The 22,047-nt window shown below is 36.7% G+C and overlaps 1 protein-coding gene and 1 long non-coding RNA gene across 3 annotated transcripts in view; one reads left to right on the forward strand and one right to left on the reverse strand.

Moving 5' to 3' along the window:
* LOC124160540 (palmitoyltransferase ZDHHC9) overlaps positions 1–12,395 on the forward strand; it is a 33,839-nt gene extending 21,444 nt beyond the window's left edge. For both annotated transcript variants that reach the window (XM_046536404.1, XM_046536405.1), the window contains exons 7-9: positions 903–1,039; positions 3,781–4,018; positions 9,122–12,395. In XM_046536404.1, coding sequence (XP_046392360.1) covers positions 903–1,039; positions 3,781–4,018; positions 9,122–9,324 — 578 coding nt within the window. In that variant the 3' untranslated portion in view covers positions 9,325–12,395. The remainder of the gene's footprint in view (positions 1–902; positions 1,040–3,780; positions 4,019–9,121) is intronic.
* A 5,903-nt stretch (positions 12,396–18,298) lies between these two features.
* Positions 18,299–21,792, reverse strand: LOC124160855. The gene is made up of 3 exons (XR_006865251.1): positions 21,767–21,792; positions 18,754–18,914; positions 18,299–18,459 (listed from the first exon to the last, which is right to left on the reverse strand). It is a non-coding gene; the product is annotated as an uncharacterized LOC124160855 (long non-coding RNA).
* Between the last annotated feature and the right edge of the window lie 255 nt (positions 21,793–22,047).

Consider the following 22,047-nt stretch of genomic DNA (forward strand, 5'->3'; position numbering starts at 1 on the left):
GCTCATAGCCTCGTAGCTTGAAATACGGAGGGGAGGGAGCACGCTCCTTCCCCTCCATATTTCGTTGCTTGCTTCGAAGACGGAGGGATCGCGCTCCTTCCCCTGGACCTCTCCTTCTGCGCTCTTCACTCATAAGCATTTGTGATTTCTTCCATCCACAATTTAGTCCAACAATGAACACACTCGTTCGAATTTTTAAAGCACAGGTTTTGATACCAATATAATTTTCAGTTGCAATAATCCTCATATTAGCGTCTGAAGATGATTTTTGTAAAATCAGGTCCTCAGCGTAAAGGAAATTACTCGGCAAGACAGATATTGACTATTAACCAGGTATGTCCTTCAAAAATACATGTGTCTCTACTTTTGATAACCGATTACTATATGCAGTATAAATGCCGCGAGATGCCCACTCGTGGCAGTAAATTTAGCGCGCCCTCCGGAGTGAAAAACCCTGCGCAATCTTCCATGTTCACCTCTGGGGTACCGACGTGACGGCGCGATGCTTACAAGAAAAGCAAACAGGAGCATTTTAAAAATATGTCACTAAGGGAGAAACTCCCCTGTCTGCCGCTTGTTTTTGACCTAGGATTACAGATGACTGACTCACACTGAAAACCAAGGCCACTCAGTTCCCCTTAGACTTGCGGCCAGTGAAGGGGAGGGGGGAAGATAAGAAGTTTGTGTAAGTGGCGCACCCTCATTTTCGGCTGCAATTTCTGGGAAAAAAGGTGCACCTCTTTCACACGCTTATACGGTACTTACTTAGAAAATACTAGAAATTATATCCCTAAATCATTTCTTATTCAATTCCTCAATTGTTTATAGTTTCAATTCTGTTCATTGTAAATTTATATTAGTTTAGAATGTCTTTGACTAATGAATTTTTCACTTGTCTGCAGATCGAAGAGGGGTGATCTCAACTCAGCATATGACCTCATCTCCTGATTCTGGGCTGCGTGGTACTGGAGATGATTGTAGAGATGTCGTATCTCTTGGAGGAAAGACTTATGGGACTGTGTGGAACTCACATCCATCAGTAAGTTTTTTCATTACTTTTTTAGTGAGTAAATTTGAAAATGAAAGGCAAGTCTTGCATTTATTATTCTTGACCCCTTCCGTTGAAATGATGAGTCCGCTCTCCATGAACTGCCAATGCCAAATCAAGCAATGATGAGTGTAGCCCATCATCAGATATTCATAATTGTAGCACTATTTGGGAGAACAATATATGTAGATATTTTGAAAGTTTGACAATGTTGAAATATCCATAATGTACATAAAGAACTCATTTCCTGGTGTGGAGGTATTAAATGATCTCTGCTCCCAAATAAGAGGAAAAATTGAGCTATTTTCTGGCAACTCTGTCATCTACTGTGAAATTAGTGATCGCTCTGACTTTGAAATTCTGTAATTGGATTTAATGTTCTTGTGTGGACCCAATAGTGGGGACTAGGACTTTGTCTGAGCAAATGCACGGTCGTACATTTCTTGGGTAGGTTTTCCAACCTACCTTAAACCTTATATCTCAGAGTCACATATTAAAGTTGGCAAATCGCCATGGGAATTAAACATCCTTAATTGTGTCGTGGTCTGCACATAGGCCGGGAAAGTCAAAAGTCTTTGGTTTGATTACTGGTCAAAGGGAATATTTTTTCTATTGTGGTGACTACCCACGATGCATCTGCTAAGGAGGCCAGTTGCCCAGCAGCCCAGACTTTTCACTTTCCCGACCAACGTGCAGACCATGACGCAATTAAGGATGTTAAATTCCCATGGCAATTTCCCAACTTCTAACACTCCATTTTTCAATAAAGTTATACAATTTCGTAATGTATGCCAATAAATAACGATGAATTTAACTTTCAACGCGATGCAAAGTAAATATGTAGAAGATTTCAGTAAATTTTCTGATGTATGCAAATTGATAACGAAGTATCTGTAAAGACAACCCGCACACCTCTATAGCACCCCACGTAGCAAATTTCTGGCTGTGTTCCTGGGGAAAACTATGGTTGGAAATGATAATGTGACAGTGTGGAATGTACAACAACACGGTTCCACAAAGTTAAATGGCCAATATAATAGGAATGTGCGAGTACTCGAAAAATCCGAGTCGAATCGAGTAGTTGATACTCGACGCGAGTGTTTCGAGTGGAATCACGAATGTCGAATTGAGTAGTTTCGGTTCCAGACCTGTCGAGGCCAGTGGGTCCAGCAATCTGCCGACAGGAAGCGCTATGATGGAACCCATGTAATAGCATCGTTTTTAAAGTCATTAAGTCATTCTAATTCCTCGCCCAGGGAGTGTCAGCTTACTGTACACACTATAGCTGTCGATGTGGGTGCCGAATATGTACCTTTTCGTCAGCCGTGGCGGCATACCTATTCGGTGTAATCGGAGTGGACCGCTGGACCGTTCATTCTTTCCAATGTGATACTTTTGTATCCTACCAAAAACTCTTTACTCAAACACCGAGAGAATAGGTAAACATTTTTCAAGATTTCTTTAAGAGAGAAAAGTATGTAACTTTAAGGTTTTAGCGGACAATGCCAGTTTTTCCCGGTGTTTGACGTCACAATATTTTAGCCTTATTTGATTATTGCGCACATCCGATGTTAATTTTTGTTTATTTCTTTGTTGCGTTCAGTTTCTTTCTCGAGCTCAATAAACAAGAGTTGCTAACATTGATTAAATGACGTGAGAAATATATAATTTTTTTCCTCAGCAAAACTAAAGCTATTCTATAGCTCGTTTGCTTCGTCCACTTAAGTTCATTGAAGATTCAAGATCTATAAAAATCAATGATACATATTTAAATAAGAATTCCCAAGGTTCCCTAATGTTGCAATTTTGGCAAGAAAATATGTACTATTGCAGCCATGTAAGTGTGTAGCGAAAGGAAATTTTCTGCAGGCAGTAATACTTAAACATAGAGACGTCAAAAACTGCTGCCTGAGCATGAGAACAATTGGTTTTTCTGCATAAGAATTTGATAGGATCATATATTACATGATTAGATTACATTGTATTTAATTTTATAATAGCTGTGCAAATTCCTTTACTCAGGGCTCTTCCAAGTAGCTGGGATAAATATACATTTTACTAGAGGTTAATTCATTTCAATTGTGCCTATGGAACTGTTTAGGACTCATAAATGTTCATTTATCTCCAAATTCTGACGCAATTACTGTCAATGTTTCTCATTATCTTTTCCTTTTGACATCAAGCTAAGCATTTAGAATAGAAAATTCGTAATGGGATTAGAAAAATAAAAATATATATTGGAGCATGCATTATTGTATTGCCTGGTCCAGAAATTATCATACTCGACTCGACTTGATACTCGCGAGTAGTTTTCAACCTGACTCAAGATCAAAAAGTGTTACTCGCAAATCCCTACAATATAAGATTTACTATTTTTGTATGGTATTATAGTCAACCAACAGCTGTCATTTGCGTCATGAGGGAACCGCATGGAAGGAGGGATGGGGAGAAATCCGGCATCGGTATTAGCCTGCTCTTAATGACAGGCACCAAGGGGACCGTGGCCTAACGATCTATCTGACGGATAGAGTTTTGCGCTTGAAATTTCCTCTGCATAACATTCAAGCAGGGACTGGGCAGTCCCTGAAAAATCTCTGCCGCTGCTGGGATATGAACCCAAGCCCACGGGGTGGGAAGCCAGCACTATAGCCAAACCACCGCACCAACCCGATCCCCTACTTTTTTTGTTATCTCTCTCTAATGAATATTCCATATCCTTCTCCTTTTTGCAGAATGGAATCGCCCACCTGGAGTCACCGACCAAGATGACGCCAATGGTCCCGACATCCTCCCCACCGCCTTCGCCTGCGTCCCCCATTTCCTCTCTTCCCCCCACGTCATCCTCGTCATCCCCACCATCAAGTCGGTCGACGCACCGTCTTGTTCAAGATCCCCCCGGGAGCATCAGCACTCCTAGAGACAACCCGGTGGCATCGCCACATGACGAGGAATGTGTGGTGGATGAAATGGGTAAGCTACCTCTTGAAACATAGGCTTTTGCAGCAAGATTCATTTGTATCGGAGGCTTTCAGGAGCAGTTGCGTATTTGTGGGCGTCCATTATTTACATGAGGTGATTTTGGCAATTTTTGTACCCACCGCAGTGTGATATCATGAGATTTGGCTTGATACCCTCCCTCTAATCTCATGTGAGATTGTTCAAAGTGTGTTTTTTCAGTGTAAATACGTTAATCTATGCTTCATGGCATTATAATTGTTAGAAAACAATTTGCCTAGTTGTTTTATTTGAGATTAGTTAAGACTGGTATTCAAGAATACTAAGATTGTAGCCTAGAATCACTTTTTAAACTGAATTTCCTTCCTGTAGAGGTAACTTTGCTTGATGATGCATCCTACAATGGCCAGAAAAGCTTGCTTGATAATGCATAATATGCAGCTGCTCTGGAAAGCTTCCGATACTAAAGCTGCCTCTTATTACATACAATCAGGTGCATGAAGTGATTTTGCTTTTTTTATTTTTTCATGGAATACCTTTTCAAATATTTAAGTTGTATTAAAATATTTATTGTTGATATCAAACCATGATTTGGGATGGTAATTCCATATTAATGACAAGGGTTGTCTGACTTAAGTTAAAAATACTCAATTCTGTGATGGACTTTTTCTTATTTCTTTTGAAGGAAGCACACTTAAATCTATTTTTATTTATAAATACCACTTACATATATTTTGGTTCGTATCATTGGTTGATCTCTTGGGTGAAGTTATGATATGTCCCATGAACAACAGTGATTTCAGAATATCATTTGTCCCTTCTTAACACGTTCCCTGACATGGACTTTTATATAAATTCTATCATTGCACCAACATGTTTATCTTTTTTCTTTCTTTTTAATACTTTATGATACTTTCCATTTGACTTGTGCATTCAGCTATGTGTGCCATGTCTGTCATGTCATATATGTGGCACCAAAGCTGATATGACCTACAGCGTGCTATGAGAGGCCAAAAAAGTGGCTAATTCTTCTGTCGCTATGACCTAAGTGGTGTGAAGATTAAGTACACGTTTCGGTCATTATGATGGAAGCAGCAGTGAATGTGTTAAAGTGCTATATAATATAGGGGAGACTGGGGCACAGTGGGACACGGGGTACAGTGGGACAATTGATTTATTTAAACAATTTACTCGGTCAAAGAGCAAATGTACTAAAATTAAGGATGTCTTGTCACGGGAAATAATGCACAAAAATCTTATTTCATAATGTTAAGTAGCTTCGCATAAATGTTATAAAATGTGTTTTTGCTATAATTTTCGCAACTTTCATGTTGTGAATATTTATGCAATTTTCCTAATTTTAACAAGCTTCATGCAAAATGACTTGTCGAATACATAATTTAGAGACTGTATAATATTAAAAAAAATATATTTTCCGAAAGTAACATGTTTAAAATTTTTGCTGACAATTATAAGACTTCAGGACATGCGGGGCACAGTGGGACACCTCAAATTGGGGCACAGTGGGACAACTTGAATTGGGGCACAGTGGGACAACTCGGATTGGGTCATAGTTGGACGCCGACTTACAGCCCAGATGCTTCGAACTATCAATCTCCGTAATCTAAAAGCACTCTAATTTCATGTCATGGTGACTTTGTAGTGTTTTGGCTCCATATTGGTGCTTTAGGATTTGAAGCAGTACATTTCAATGCAACAAAGTGAGGACAAATGTATAGAATGGCATCAGCAATGCACGTAAGAAGAGTAAAGCCGAAGTGAATAATTTAAGTGAACCCCGATCGTATGCGACAATTTGTCTAAATTTCTTGAATTACACAATTGTTACGTAGATAATGCTCTTAATACGGAACAGTTCAGTCCAGGACATAAGCGAGCTTTAGGTAGTGAGGAGAGAGTCTCATAAATATTAGTTGCTGCGACATTTCTCCTTTTTATAGGCCTGCTCAGGGAACATTCAGAGATTTGCGTGAAAGCAAGAATAACAGGCAATTAAAATTTAGTTTTAAAGAGAATTTTGGGGCAAGAGTGTTTGTTACGTATTATCTATTTAATTGAAATTATTTATAAATTGAAATTTTGCGATTCATAGCTTACAAAATTAATTACCACCATAGTAAACTGTGGGTAACAACTGCAGCACGACTTCACCACAGATCTTTTCCCTTGCACACGAAAAAATTAGCAAATGAGTTTGCTCAGAACAATGGAAAGAAATAATCACCATCCTGCAATCAGAAAGAAATCGCTGATGATGATTTATTTTATGGTTTTATGAAGCGGAATCCTTCGATTAACCATCGGAAACTTCACTGATAAAAGCCATGGTCCTCTACAGGACGGTTGTGAGTGCATTTTTTCCGATCTGTCAGATCTTTAGGTGAAATACGCATTCTCTGCTGGAAGTGTATACAATCATAAACTCGATTGTTTCTGGCTTTACTTTGTGAAAATCTATTCTGATTCTGATTTAAATCGTGTGGAAAAGTACAATAACGTTTTATTAGTCAGTATACAATCATGATGAAAGTGGTTCCACTACCGTTTAACTCCAAGGAAAAGTGATAGCCCCCAAAGGTGAAATACAAGTAGGTGAAGTTACCTCCTTTGAAAGAGGCTCCTCGATGACATTTTGCAATATTATAAATGCTCAGGTTAATAAAATTCCTCCATTTTTTTGTTATCTAGAGTGAAATTCTTCCCAAAAATACTGTTTAACTTATGAGATCAGTAGGTGCCTCAAACCCATCTGGATGGATAACTATCAATTTAATTTTACTGGTTTTAAAGCATTTCATCGATGATGCAAAGTGTTCTCAAGATAATAATCCATTACTAATTTTACACAACCATGAATTGCAAATTTCTGTTGATGCTATTGAGTTAGTAAAAATGAATGTAGTGGTAATGTTTACTTTGCCACCTCACTGGAGTCACAAACCGCAGCCATTAGATAACTGTGTTCGGCCCTTTGAAAAAAATATTAAAATGACTGCGTATGCCCTATAAACAACTCAGGAGAATATTACTAATTGCAACTTGGTAGAGTTAGTGGGTACAGCATATAAAAAAGAATTTACATCTAATAATATTATTTCTACGTTTAGTTCAACCGGGGTATGCCCTGTTAACCCAAGGATTTTTTATGACTAACACCTTGCACAAGCAAATGTCGAAGATCAATAAGAATTTCTTTTCGAACCCGAGGAGAATCTCGAAAGCCCAGGACATCCCGGGCTGAAACTTCGTTTTAGAGGGCAAAGTTTTTAGAGGGCAAAGTTGTCACCCCTGAGGAAATACGTCCGTCTACCATGCTAATATCTAAAAATACTAGACAGAAGAAAAGACAAGAGATCCCTACGGATAGGCTAGTTAAAAAGACACTGGAAAATTAATATAATCAAAGGAAAGGGAGAAAAAAACAGCCTGCTTATAAGAAAATATTAAAAAATGAGCGATAAAAATGTAAAGAAAATTAAAGATTTTCATATGAGAGGACTACAAAAGGGGATTGGAAATGGAAGAAATAGCAACAATGTTAGAATAAAGTCTCTAAATTTACCATAAAGAACAGTTGACAGTACTTAAGCCATTAAAATAATTAAATTTTGATGAAAAACATTGCAAGCAGTGATTTAAAATTTATACTAACATGACTAAATATTTTTTACCCGCTCATGTGTCTTGAATAATAATTTTCTTGATTAATATGTTCACTCGCATATATATTTCACATATTAATGTAAATGAATTCATTTGTACCCTCAATTAATTTAAAATTTGTATTTTATTGACTAATGCAAGCCTGTCCCACTCTGCCCCGTGCACTGTCCCACTCTGCCCCAGGCTGGGGCAGAGTGGGACACTTTTCATCGAAGAAGAAACTTAAGAATTTCAACTATTTTAGGCTAATTGTATTACCTGCTGATTTTTTTATACGATTTAGAATATATTTTCCAAGCGATGGTACCTCCATTTTCCATTTACCATTAATTCTGTGGGAAATAAAAATTAAATGCTAAAACTGTCCCACTGTGCCCCAGTCTCCCCTATCTCTCTTAATTTATCACTTCTGTCAGACCTGGAAATATAGTGGGGCTCTAAGATGATGTTCTCAGTATCACTCCTAAAGACATCTATTCTCAATTGTTCAAGCTATCTAAGTCCAGCTCACAGCCTCCAAGTCTCTCGTGGCCCCCTGCCTAATTCGCTTAACACCTGGGTAATGCCGTCTGTTCGTCCTTAGCAGTTTTTTGATGAATCGCACGGCTTTCCTTCGTATTTTATTCAGTTCACAGATTACTTCTTTCTGCACGGGATCCCAAATGATCATTGCATATTCAAGGTGAGGTCGTACGAGTGTGAAATAGTACCTATCTTTTACTTTCTCATCTGAAAATCTTCCCACAATACGGTTGACAAATCATAACTTTTTCAGGGCTGTGCCACAAATATTCCTTGTATGTGTTCCTCACAAAGGTTTCTGGTGATGAGGCAGGGGTGGGAGGTTTGGTAACCACAGGTCATGGGTAATCAATCATTGTCATTGCATTTTAGGCCCTTTGTTCAAGAGAGGGGAGTGACATGGGTAAAGTGACTGGCACCCCTACTTAGCATGACCAGTTAAACATCTACATAGATAGATACCTTTTGAATGTATGTGATGATGTCAATCCTTGTCCAGACCTGGATCGTGTAGTAATTTTTTATATGAAACAATGTGTGGCTCATAATGATGCAATTTAAGGCTAGTATTTCACTGCATTTATCTGTATTTTAATCCCTTTAAAGATAAATAGTATTTAGGTAGGTATATGATGTTTAAGTGCCAGGGAAATAATGAGCATAAGTACTTTGTCCTTCCATATGCATAAATCTTATTTGCACGTCTTGGTTTTGTTGAAGATCAACATTCCACTAAGTAAATGTAGATTTAGTAAACTTATGCATATCCGAAAAATTGCAAATATAGTTGGGAAAGGTTGGAAAAGTTAGAAAAATCATCCAATATTTTAGTAACCGCCCTGTTTAACTGATCAAGGTATTATGATAGATGTTTACTCATGTGGTGCCATTGTTGTGTCTTTTGGAATGCAGCCAGCATTCAGGCAATTTCACCGACATACTCAGAGCCAATGGAAATCCAGTCTGTGGGAAGCGGTGGCCCTGTGCCCCCCACTCCGACAGCCAACCATCTCCGACTCTTGAGAGATACCACGATGATCGAGTCTGAGTTGGACCTAGACTCGCCCGAGGAAGCTTCACGAGTCGGTCACGTACCGCATCCGACCATGGCCTGACCTTCATGGTCGGTGGTACACAACCGAACTTTAGTTCAAGTGCCACCACGCGTAAACGTTCCCTCCGACGTTAGCTGTGAGGGTGGGACAGGGAGTGGACGAAGAGGACAGAAGATGGGAGATTGGCGACCCGGCTGACTGATCGCCTTTTGCTGCGCTCCATACTGAGCCACGGACATTCCAGAGCTCCCAGAATTCCGTCCTGCTTGTATCCCCCCTTCCCCTCCCGTTTGTTAAATCGTTTTCCCTTGTTTTTGACGCACCACATTGCCTAGATGATTCATAATGAATATGACGAGCAAGAGGCTAATATGTGACCAACGTCAAGCCAATATCAATCCATTAAAGACATGTTCGTGGAATCGTTTTTACAGTGAATTCCTGAAGCTTAAATCATGTCATTGAGGTGTTTTTTTTTTTTTTTTGATCGTGGACTTCTCCTTTGTGGAGAGAATTTATGATACCAATAACTACATTCTTACTCAATGCACCTCAGTGCTGCATGCAGACTCAAGTGGGTGAGGTTCTTTTTGGATGTCGTAAGCGAGTTGTTGACCGTATGAAAGGTTTTGTGTGCGTGGAAATGAGATACCTGAAGAATTTTGTCTGATGTGAGGTAGTGCTCCTAATCAGTGTTTAACTCTTTTAAGTTGAAAGGTATCGTATTAATTTATGATTGAATCTAAATGGACTGATTGAATCGAGTATAATTTTTTTTTTACTTAATGCACATTTTTTGTATATTCCAAACGAAAATGTATTTTTAATACTAATGTAAGATTTTTGCATTGATAATTATTGTTATTATATCGTACGTTTTAATATGTCATCAATCAAGAGTACCAAACTTGATTTAAATGAGGGGTAAATTATTGTTATTTGTTCTGAGAGTTTGTTCTAGAGATGTTTATAGTTGATGTGTTTATAATACCATAAAGCCACAAAGGGTACTAAAATGTGGTGATGACAGGAAGAAATTTATAACACTTGATTTAATAATATTGTAATTGTTTTTATGAACGCAGTAGGGATTTGACTTGATGAGATGGCTGAGCAGTAAATTTATGTGCTAGTGGACCACTTTCTTATGATGTCCTTAAGGTTCATACACATTCTGTGAATTCATGTTCCATACATTTGAAGATATGAAAACATTTCCAGAATCAAGGTGGCTACTCTGATTCCTTATATTTCCATCACCGTTGAAAAACAATTGATTATTTTCCTCGGTTATCTTTTCAACATCTGAGCTTCTCATTTTTTTCATGTCCCCATTATGTAGTGAAGACTATTAGGGTGATTGTTTGAGATCCATTGTTTGGTCCAGCTTATATTTTTGAAGTGAAATTTGACCGCCTATATATCTAGTCTCCCTGCATCTTATTGAAGCCAGATACCATTTTCATCCTATTCCATGCCTCCTTAAAATTATATTGATTATATATTTCACAAAAATTTCCCTGCAATCATATCGATACTGAAGTCCTTCGCGGACCATTAGCATGCATTGCAACAAAGTAGATACTGTGGTAAAAATTTATTTGAAATGACTGTCGAGTGCGCTTTTCCCTTTTATCATTCTTTAAATATATCTGTTTCTGTATCAGTAAATGGAAGTCAGGTAAACTTACCTTGGGCATTTGATGACTTAACTGGGCTGTTGTACAACATCTTGCATAAAATAGCTTAATTTTAACGTTGCAGTATCAAATGAGATTTTAATATCTGTGCAATTGTGTTTTTAGCTGAAACAAAGGCAAATGCATTATACTTTCTCAATAGCTCTTATAAAATAGATGCAATTCAAAAATACATTTGGAATACATACTTGTTGGAAAACTGGGACTTAGGTACTACATGCTGATATTTGGAATTAGAAAGGCAGTGGCCACCTTGATGATGCAAACAGTATTTTATTATGAAAAATAAGTGGGCTTTTAAATAGCACACAGACACGAGAACTATATTGTTTTTACCTGCTGTTCCTCCATTTTGGGAATACATCATGGTAAGTGGCTGGCATTCTATTACACATGGATTGCTTGCCCAGAGCTCGTCAGTAAAGCATCACTTCTTATCTTGTAATAGTGCATTATATTTTCTCACAAGTTCCTACAATCAAAAATTACCATGAGGCTTTATTAATGTATGTGAACAAGAGCATAATGGATGTACAATAAAGTACTTGAATGTTGTAATAATTTATGTTTGATCCTAATGTCTTTAGTTTAATTCTTTGCAATATTTTACTTATATTTTTACTGTACAGTAAAGCTCAGGTGCTATCCATATTTTTCAGTTTATTCAAATTGTGTTTTGTATGTATTTTATTTTCTGAAATATTTACATGTTGCAAAGCTTCTTAGGTGTCTATTTGTGATTTTCTGCTGCATGTCCCTACAACATGCAAAACTCTTCACTTCACTTATAAATTTAATGTCTTATTCAGTACATTTTAAGTGTACATACTATGAATCAATATTTTCCAACTGAAAGTAAAGTATTGAATCTGTTGTAAGTGTGTCCTAGTTGTTGAAACTCTTTTAAGGTGTAAATTTGGTAATTTCCTACTTCAGTGACTGCAGGGGGGCCTGTCATTGTAACTTCCAAATCATATTTATTGTTGGATACGAAGAGCACATAGTACTTGTTTTCCTTGGAGAATGCTATTAAACCTATGTTATCTTATATTTCACCTCCTAAACTGCCATAGTGAAAAATTAATGTGTTGAAAATTTCCAAAGTCCAATAACAAGCCTATAGATTTGTGGGCCAACACTCTGATCAAATAGTATATGAACAATTTTTTGAGTATCCTTTTCATTCTGGCAATTTTCAATGCTCCCGTTGTCTTAGTCACCAGTCTTATAGATGAAAGTTTTTCAAAGTAATGCATGCCAATACATTTTGGAATGTCCTCCTATGGTTTCTATGATGTTAGGATTAATTTTAGACCAAATCCCTATGCTCTCCCACCTTATAACTTTCTAAAGATTTTATATAGTGGTATATTTCCTATTCCCTCTGAGGAACTTCTCAAACTGTGTGCTGCTCAAGCCAGCAATGCATATCGTGGAAAAAAAACTGTGCAAAAAAGAAGCCTTGGACCATCAGTGCTTTTTATCTGGTAATCTTGGACCAATTCTCATCTGAATGCATTTTGAATGTCTTTGCAATGCTACATGGAAATTATGTGATGAAAGTCCTGTTTTGTTCTTGGCATCATCATTATTTTTGTCAATTTTAAATCTCAGATGGGAGTTAACTTTGAACCATTACCTGTGATTTAATCAAAATTCCTTCTTGAGAGGAGGAAATTAAATATGAAATATCATGAAATGACCTTCAGCAATGGCTTGAAGCCTTATCATGCAGTTGGTATGAATGTGACATCTCAAGTCTCCAATTTATTTGTGGCCATCATTGTTATGCATTTATATTGATTCATGCTTGAAACCTTTGAAGGCAAGGCATAAGCTTATAATTGTTGCAGGATCTCAGTTAAACTTATTACATGCATTTTTCATTGAAGATCATAGATTTTTCATCAATAAAGAACATTGAAAAAAAATATGCATGTTTTCTTTCAGAAGTGATGAAAAATCAGATTTTGTCCATTATCTTGACATTATCATTTCTCTCATTACTGATATATATGTATGCTAAAGTATTTCCTCATTAATTTTTTATGATATTGATCTCCCTGAAAGAGATTACATTTTCAGCAGACTATAATTCATATAGTTGGTTACATATTGTTTTTATCCAATACCTGCCTCACAAGGAGGTGATTTTATCCTACATTTCCATTGATTGAACTGATACAGTTATGAGAGCATGTGTATTTTTACAGTCTTGTAAATGGCATTGAACTTAAAACATCACAGGCCCGAAATATGTATGTATCTGATATTGTCTTATACTGAGATAAAATTTAATTACTACATTTTGTGCTGTATGAGCGAAGTACTGAATCACATTTCTCTAACAACTGATTTCAAAATAATCATTAATTATTATCATTACCAAATTAATCCATGAGTGGACTTGAATAATTATTTAGTGCTGAGGAGCTCACTGCTCACTACATAAACTAACAAGAGGTACTTTATGAATTCATGGATCATTTATCCATCTGATGCATTTGTTGCAAGCATTTTTATCGGAGAGGTTCAAAGGCTTCACCAAGATGTGAAATCATGACACTTTGTTCAGCAGCCAATTGCTATACCCACTTGAACATGTGACCTTCAGTTTGGCATGTGAGGTGTCTACCACACCGCCACCTAGGCCGACCTTTCTTTTCTACGGGAGAATTGAAAGATTTTCCTTCTCAATAGAAAAATCTGCCTCTTCCGTAGATATATCAAATTATGGTTTTGCTATGAGTGGCCCACGTCACCCTAATGATGGCGTGGGATTTCCCTATCCCACTCCTTTCCGACTCTATCCACCTTGTAGGCAGGCTTGTATCTAGAAATTTCCTTTGGGGCAGCTTTGTTAGTATGCAGATAGCCTACACTGATATTTTTTTCAATTTTCACATTGGAAAGACATGCATTTCAGTAAATCAGCCATGTATTTCATTATTTAAATACTGCAATTAAATTCTATTCATCATTGATTATATTGGCATAAATTATGAAATATGTCGATAACCATTGCTTAATTTTGGCCGCAATGCACCAGAACGGCATTCCAGCTTCTCTCGGAGAAAGTAGGATCATGTCAAAGAGTTTCATCGTCATTTTTTTGTTTAGTATAATATGATTCCTTATTGTATCTTTTATTACAAGTTTTAACAAATTAGATATTTGGGGGGGAGGGGAGGTCATATTTGAAAATTATACGGATTATATGTGTTGGTATGTGTTCGGGCTCTTAAAATTTTGGATAGCAAGGCCGTTTTATGCAGAGCACATACATACTTGCACGATCTAGTGTGTGTACGAAGGTGCAGTCAAAATTGCATCGTGCAAAGTGGTAAATTTCTAGAAGTCGTGCGAGAGTGTGTGGATGTCAGATGGCAAAATAGCCCCTGTTCTAATTTCGTTCATGCATTTATGCAATTCTACACCATTTTAGAAATTTATGCACTTCTAACCTGTGCAATTCCGTGCCCCATGTAAAACAGTCTTTAAGCACTGTCTGTAATTATGTAAAAAAATGGAGTGCCAGAGGATAGGTTCTCTTGCTCTAATGGTCTCCTCAGCAATTGTAACATGGGCAGTCCCCATAAAGGGAAACAATTAGGTATTATCATTGCCAAATTAATCCATGAGTGGACTTGAATAATAATTGAGTGCTGACGAGCTCACTGCTCACTACATAAACTAACAAGAGGTACTTTATGATTTCATGGATCATTTATCCATCTGATGCATTTGTTGCAAGCATTTTTATTGGAGGGGTTCAAAGGCTTCATGAAGGGCTAAGGCCCCTGTGGCTACATGCCAGCCCCAGAGGCATCGTCTATAATCCCTTGTTCACTTCCCCTCATTCCCCCCTGGAGACCAGTCTTGGGGCATAACAAAATATGAATTAGGGCAAAGCAGGGCACAAAAGTCGCGAACTTATGAGACCTGCCTTTAGAATGTATGTATCTCCGCGGAATCGCTAAGGATCTTGATCCAAATGCTGTTCAAGTACTAGTTCATTTTTATACGTATTAATGTTATAACATCCTTCAACTTATTGAGTCATCCCATCAGTCTCTAGATGACATGATGAGTCAATTGAATCACCAGTCTTAAGGTACCTACAATTATTTTCCATCCATTGCCAAGTTCTATCTTTTTATCAAGTGTGTGCTTCATTTTCAGGAAGAGTTGTTTTCTATTGATGATATCTCCTGTTCTATTTGCTCACAATACAGAGATGACTTATCACTATGGGCATGAATCCGTGGAACTCCTCAGCTGTAGAAACTTATGATATACTTTCAACTCTACTTTTCCAGTATAAAGTTTTACTACTGACCATGGCTGCATTGCATGGTGGTATTTTCATATCATCGTCAAGTCATCATGAACATCTTGTTTTCGGAGAGCAGTTTAAGCCATGCTGAGCCAAATGCCATGAATCACCATCTGTACCAACCTCTTACTCTCCATCTTACTTGCCCAATCATTCTCCTTCCCCTAAGCTCTTAGGCCTACTGCCACATCTTTCTCTGCTTGTTCAGCACCTGGAAATCTTCCACACATTCCTATTCATGAGGTTGCCGAAAAGGGGCATAAACTCTAGAGGAGCTTTTGCCCTCTTTATTTAGCAGTGCATGAATTGCCAAGCCTTTCATTCCTGATTACGTACATTGTTAAACTGAAATATGCTGCTCCCGACTGGAAGTAGACAACATAAGTGTAAACCATGGCTTTAATCAAGACAGAATCCGGTGATGATGTTGGACTGTGCTTCAAGATGTCCAACCAAACAAATTTCCGCTCCCGCTTGAAAACATTTCAGCAAAATTTTCAGTTACTCTGGTTTTTAAAATTTAGGACAATCCTGTATTTCAAGTGTATGGGAAGCTTGCCAATACAATCTCTCACTACCTCCCCCACCATGTTATCTACCTGTGTATGTACAATGTTATCATTTTGCTGTCAATTTAAATTTAAAGTACCACCCTGTGATGCAGCTATAGTCAGTTAGCTCTGTAGCAGTGGAAGATAAATTTTCATGTGTAAAAGCTAAGTTGTGATTATTTCAAAAGTTCCTGCAGTAGACAGAATTGAATAGTTCATTCACGTGTGTGTGAAATTCAGCCTACATAGTGAGTCTCTACTAGGATGTTGTTGTTGGTAAGTGAAGTAATCTTTGGAGAGATGCTTCGGGATTTGAAATTTTTCCACTGTCCTGTGTATATAATGTTGATGTATCACTCATTCTTTATAGGGAAGAAATAGCTAAGGCTATAGATGAATTTGACTGTTAAGGTAATTCTTCAAAATGAAGAATACTGTCAGGAGAATTGCATTTGTCTCCTTCTTCTCTGCTATTGAGTGAGTAAAATTGATTTTTAATACTAATATCTAGATGTATAAATGTTTTAAATTGCAAATATGTCATGACTTTTAATAGTCATTTTTTAAAAATTGTCTCCTTCAATCTTTGGTGGAAATCAAATTACAGTGAAGCCTCTTTATATCATAATGGAGGGGACCAACATTTGGGCAATTTAATGTATACAGGTTCACTATAGAGAGGTTTTAGTGATAGGCACCATTTTTTCAAATCCTTCAGAAATGAAAGGCACTACTGTCTTTGAAACCGTTATACTTATATGTTGAAACAAACATACATGCATTAATAAGCATACATTTATTATTTATAACAGAAAGCGAGCGCTATTGTGTGATTTTTACCGTGACTCGAGAGAAAACGATGTGATCTCTCGTTAATTCAACAGTCTCTTAAAATGATTAGGATAGTTGGATACCTTTTTCTTATTTACTGTTAGGTATGCTCTCATATGGAACAAAATGGTCATAACTAACGATTAACGTGAAAATCACAGCATATTAAAGGTGAATAAGAAAAAAAATAAGTGTGAAACATTTATTGCTGAAAATGTCATTCGATGTACGTAATCGCGGCTGCATTAATGGTCTCTAGTTGTCTCGGTGCAATTTACAGAGGTAGTTAGGCTGTATCGGGGGTGTCTCCTTGGTATAATAAGAGGAGGTTTTATGATATTAAGACATTCACTACAAAGAGGTTTGCCTATAAATTTACATCTAAATCTGACGGGACCGTAGGGGTGATATGAAGTATGGAGGTTTACGATGTGAAGAGGATCACTACGTAGAGGTTTTACTCTACAAGGTTTTAATGGCTTATTTAGAAACTTAACTGACCTGACATTTTAAAAATTTTTCGTCGGCAGCTGTTGGCTGCCCTGGCGAAAAAGAATGGTAACATTTGTGTAACCTAATGGTAACTTTTGAGTGTACCATTAGTGTAGGAAAATGGTAAACTCTGTGAAGGCTGTGTGTAACCATAGTGTACATAGTTATAACTCCAGTGTACAATCTGTGTAACTTTGTGGTAAAGTGGCCCAATCTGTGTAGGTTTTGTGTGTAACTTGTGTAACAATTGGCGCTGAATTGTGTACAGTGAGTACAGAGTCTGCAGTGGTACATGATGTGTACATGATGTACACTATAGTACCATTTAGTACACAGGTGTACAATAATGGTAATAAGGGTACCATGCAATTAGGATTAAAATTAAAAACATAAATGCAGGAATGTTTAAACATCAATATTTATTGCTGTTTGAAGAAGAACTATAAATCATCAATTGTTGCCTCCTCTACTCCCTCTTGATGATCTTGATAGTTCCTGTTAAATGAAAAAGTAAAATTAAGAACATTTGTCAAGCAAAATTTATAACTTGATAAAATGGACAAAAATTTGGTTTAATGCATAACATTACACTTTCTGTCAAAACAATCTTTCTTTTTTTTTAATGAAATGAAACAGTGGTTGAGAGAACCTTATTTTTCACAACATTTTCATAAATAACAACCCCTTAAGTTACTGCTCTTATTTATTTTACCTCATACCATGTTGATTCCAGCCAACTTATATTAAGCCAATAGGTAAAATAAAATTTGAAGTAACTTACGAAGCCAGGCTCCTGAGATTTTCTTCTTCCCCAAGCCAGTGTTATGTCTTCCATTTAAATCGCTGGCCAGCTTTGACAACATGGTCATCACCTCTGAGGACTTTTGTGCAACCATTAATCAAACTCATTTGGTTATTAACAGAAAAATAAATTCTAGTAATTTTATGCATTTATGTTATCACAACTCTATTTATTTTCTAACAAAATTTTAAAAGAAGCCACACTAATAAACAGCTTCAGAATACTTCCACAAATATATCAAATTTAGAAAATTTAATATTGTTATTCAATATAACTTAAAAGTTAAAACACCAATTGACATAATGTGGGAAAATTACTTACACACTAATGCTACAAAGAAGTGAGAACTGCACTACTGATTAGGATGATCAATATGATGGCCTTTCTTCTAGGCATCCCTAAATTTGTCATGTCTAAGCCAATGCTTTGTGTAATTTTCTAATTCCTTAGATGAAGCACTTAGGTGATAAAGTCGAACTGCATCTGTAAAAGAAGGGGTATTCTCTATGACAATGATATCAACAACATGTAGTCCAATTAACCATCATAGGTAATTTATAAAATTTTTGAAGGATCAATTTATATGGAAAATAAGGAAGAGATATGTTAGACAATAACTTATGTAGTGGGGATGAAGAGCTTAATAAGAAATAAGTCTAACTGAAGAAAGGGATAATGTTTTTTGGGGCGTTTTCACAAAGAAATATCCTTTTGATTTAGAATTACCTCAGATAGTATCTCTCCTCTAATGATGAAAAAATGTAATATAAAACTTACCAAAAATTATTGTTTTCAGGCCAAGCTCAGAAAATACTCTTTTATTTTTGTAGCCTATCCAGCTATAGTTGGCTTCCAAGATGTCATTCATGACATACCGGATAGTTCGTTAAAATCATTTATTTAGAAGTGTTGCCTCCAATTAGGGCCAACTCGGAAATCTGCAATGAAATTAACAAAGTATATACATTGTAATCTTCATTTTCAAAGGTAGATGCGTCAAGTCTTTCACAGAATTGTAAATATTCATGATGATAATATTTTATAGGAATCTGTCGCATGAGACATTTTGTATAACAATAGTTTCACCAGCATTATTGCCAGCATCTTCAGGTCTTATTGACAATTCAGTTATGTCCTGTTATGTACACTGCATTCACAAACTGACATCTATATATATAAAAGAAAGTCGAAAATCGTGTTAGTTAGAACACTTATAACTCGAGAACGGCTGCACCGATTTCAATGAGATTTGGTTCTTTGGATTCGTCTCAGGCGGGGTTAACATATAGGCTATTAAAAAAAGAATAATTTCACAAAAAATATTCATCTCTTTCCTATGGACATGCTTTTAGGAGTTATAGTAACACAACAATTGATAAGTCGGTCAAAACTACAAATTAAATAATTTGTTTTGTTTTTACCACTTTAATAACTGAATTTAGTAACAATATAACATTTTAATTACTAAATATATTCAAAATATTAATTAAATTGAAATTACATTTTTTAAATTTAATTCGAGCTGATTGTAAGCCCAGCCGTGGCCCAGCTCGAGTTGACACTTCACTACCGTGTTTGTAAACAAATCTCCAAGCAATTGTTGACAAACGGTAATGTCCGTGTTCCGAATCAAAGATGGTTGATTTAGCGAGCAAGAACGAAGATGTGGATGACTAAAACGAGGTAAATTCAAATAGTTCGTACTCTGCATGGATTCGAATCTTTTAAATGTGTAACAAACGAAGACGAAATCACCAACTATCTATCTAAATATTTTAAGTCCTTGGACATACCTGGCTTACCAAGGCACGATTTACAGAAAAATGTAGTTTCTGTGCTCATGATATTTCGAAGCCTGAACCAACCATAACTATCCAACGGAACGTGTGTGATCATTAAAAAATTGGTGATGAATGTGATTCACGCAACTTTACTCAAAGGAAAATTCAAAGGTTAGGAAGTCCTCATTCCGTAGATTCCATGATCTCAACTCATATGCCCTTTTGAGCTTAAACGTATCCAATTTCAAATTCGTCATGCATTCGTGATAACGATTAAAAAATCGCATGGTCATTCTTTCAGTTTTTGTGTTGTTTGTGATCATGTGCTAATGAAAACCCATGATTTTCTCATGGTCAATTTAGCGTGCTATGTTCACGAGTCGATAAACCATCCTCTGTATTTCTTCCTTCGCTTCAAGTGCGTAGCTAGGATAGGGAGTTTTGGGCGCAGCTAATACCACGGGTCTGTAGGGTATAGAAAACTCGCTAAGGTAAGCGGGAAGTGTGGGGGCACTTCCCCCAGACATTTTTTAAGATAAATGGTTCAAAATAGTGGGTTTTGTGGCTGTGTGAATAGTTAAATATGTTTTGTTTGTTAGTCATCCGTCCCCCTAATATTAATAACAAAATCTTTCATAAAATAATTCTCTAAGCTCTTGGGGGGGGGGGGGGGGGTTTATCCCCCAAAGCCTCCCCTCGCTGCGTCACTGCTTTGCTTCGCTATATTTATTTAGCTTCATCCGCTTCATCTTGCGCCTGATACAAAACAAAAACTGTTGTTTATCAGAAGGTGCTTGACGCAAGACATTAAACCCGAATGTGTAGGGCTCACCGTGGTGCGTTTACGCATGCAGTACGTTTACGCAGTGCATTTTTTCCCAATAGAGATACTAAAACTGGCGCGCCTTAAGTCATTTAATGCGAATGCTGCTTCATAGGGGCTTTTCTTGCACGATTTTGAGCATCAGTCAAGCGTCGGTCTGGGGTTGTGTCAACCTGCCCTCTGAAAGGGCCAAGTGTATGCAACAGACGTGGACCTAAGAACATTTTTTTACAGCTAATAACGCAAATAGCCAACAACTGAATGCGTATAATTTTTATTTCATAAACTGCTTTATTAAACCACAATGCCCAAAATTTCTTAAGCCAAAACGTAAGAAAATTTGTTGAAAAAAATCCGCGTAAACGTGCTCCGATCCACCCCATGTAGATTCAATAAAGAAAATGTCTTTCTGACAAGCAATTTTGGTACTCATTTACGTAGTTTTATTGAATTTGTATCCTTATTTTATTATAATAAATTAAACATGATTAAAAACGATACAGCCGCTCTTGATTTATAAATGGTGTAAGTAAACTGTAAGTTCATTTATTGTTAGGCGGTACGAAGTTCGCCGGGTCAGCTAGTCCAATATATAAACCAGTTGAAATATTATTTTCCGAAGATATTATTTCTGCCCCAATTCCAACTTCTACTGAAATTGCCAGCAAATTGTGAAAATTGATAACATTATAACTCTTTATGACTTTCATTGCAATTTAGGCATTCGTAAAAAATGTACTGAAGCACAAATCAATACCTAAATGATAATGATCGGAGAGAGTTAAATTGATGGCTGTGTTTTGAACAGCTTATTAATTATTATAATTCTTCGACGTATTTCCAATGGTTATAAATTTTCAAGAAAAAACTCTTCGTATACGATTTAATTGAGATTGAGGCTGATACTTTAATGCCATAACTAACTGCTAACAAAGTGGATTCTTCTGCGAGAACCCTGATATTTCCACTTAATCGGTCTGAATGGATTGTATTTTTACTATGGCCGCGAAAGCAAAGATCATGCTAAATTGTAATTAAACTGTGAACATAGTAATTAATAATCTTAAATACTTATTGGAATGAAATTAGCGGTTCATTAATCGTATTAGTACATACGAAAGATTACATGCACAACCTCGGTGATTTACTAACGAATAGAAAAAATGTTCCATTTACTTACATTTACATGGTCAGCTCAGCAGATATGTGTTGATGCTGACAAGGATATATTCTTATATATCTCTTCGTGCCGCTAGGATCCACTTTACCCGGTAATTCAGTACACAGAAACAGACAGGAACTTAATCCGGCGTCGATTTAAAAAGTCCCTGAAATGGTATTCTACCAATTCCTTTTTGCCAGTCTTCATTGCGAAACACGGATTATTTACTTCTTCCATTGCGTACTTCAACGTAAATTTGCTTGTAAAATAAGATTCTACAGCATAGCTTAATTCGCAAAGTCACA

This window comes from Ischnura elegans, chromosome 6, assembly GCF_921293095.1.
Source record: "Ischnura elegans chromosome 6, ioIscEleg1.1, whole genome shotgun sequence".
NCBI lineage: Eukaryota > Metazoa > Arthropoda > Insecta > Odonata > Coenagrionidae > Ischnura > Ischnura elegans.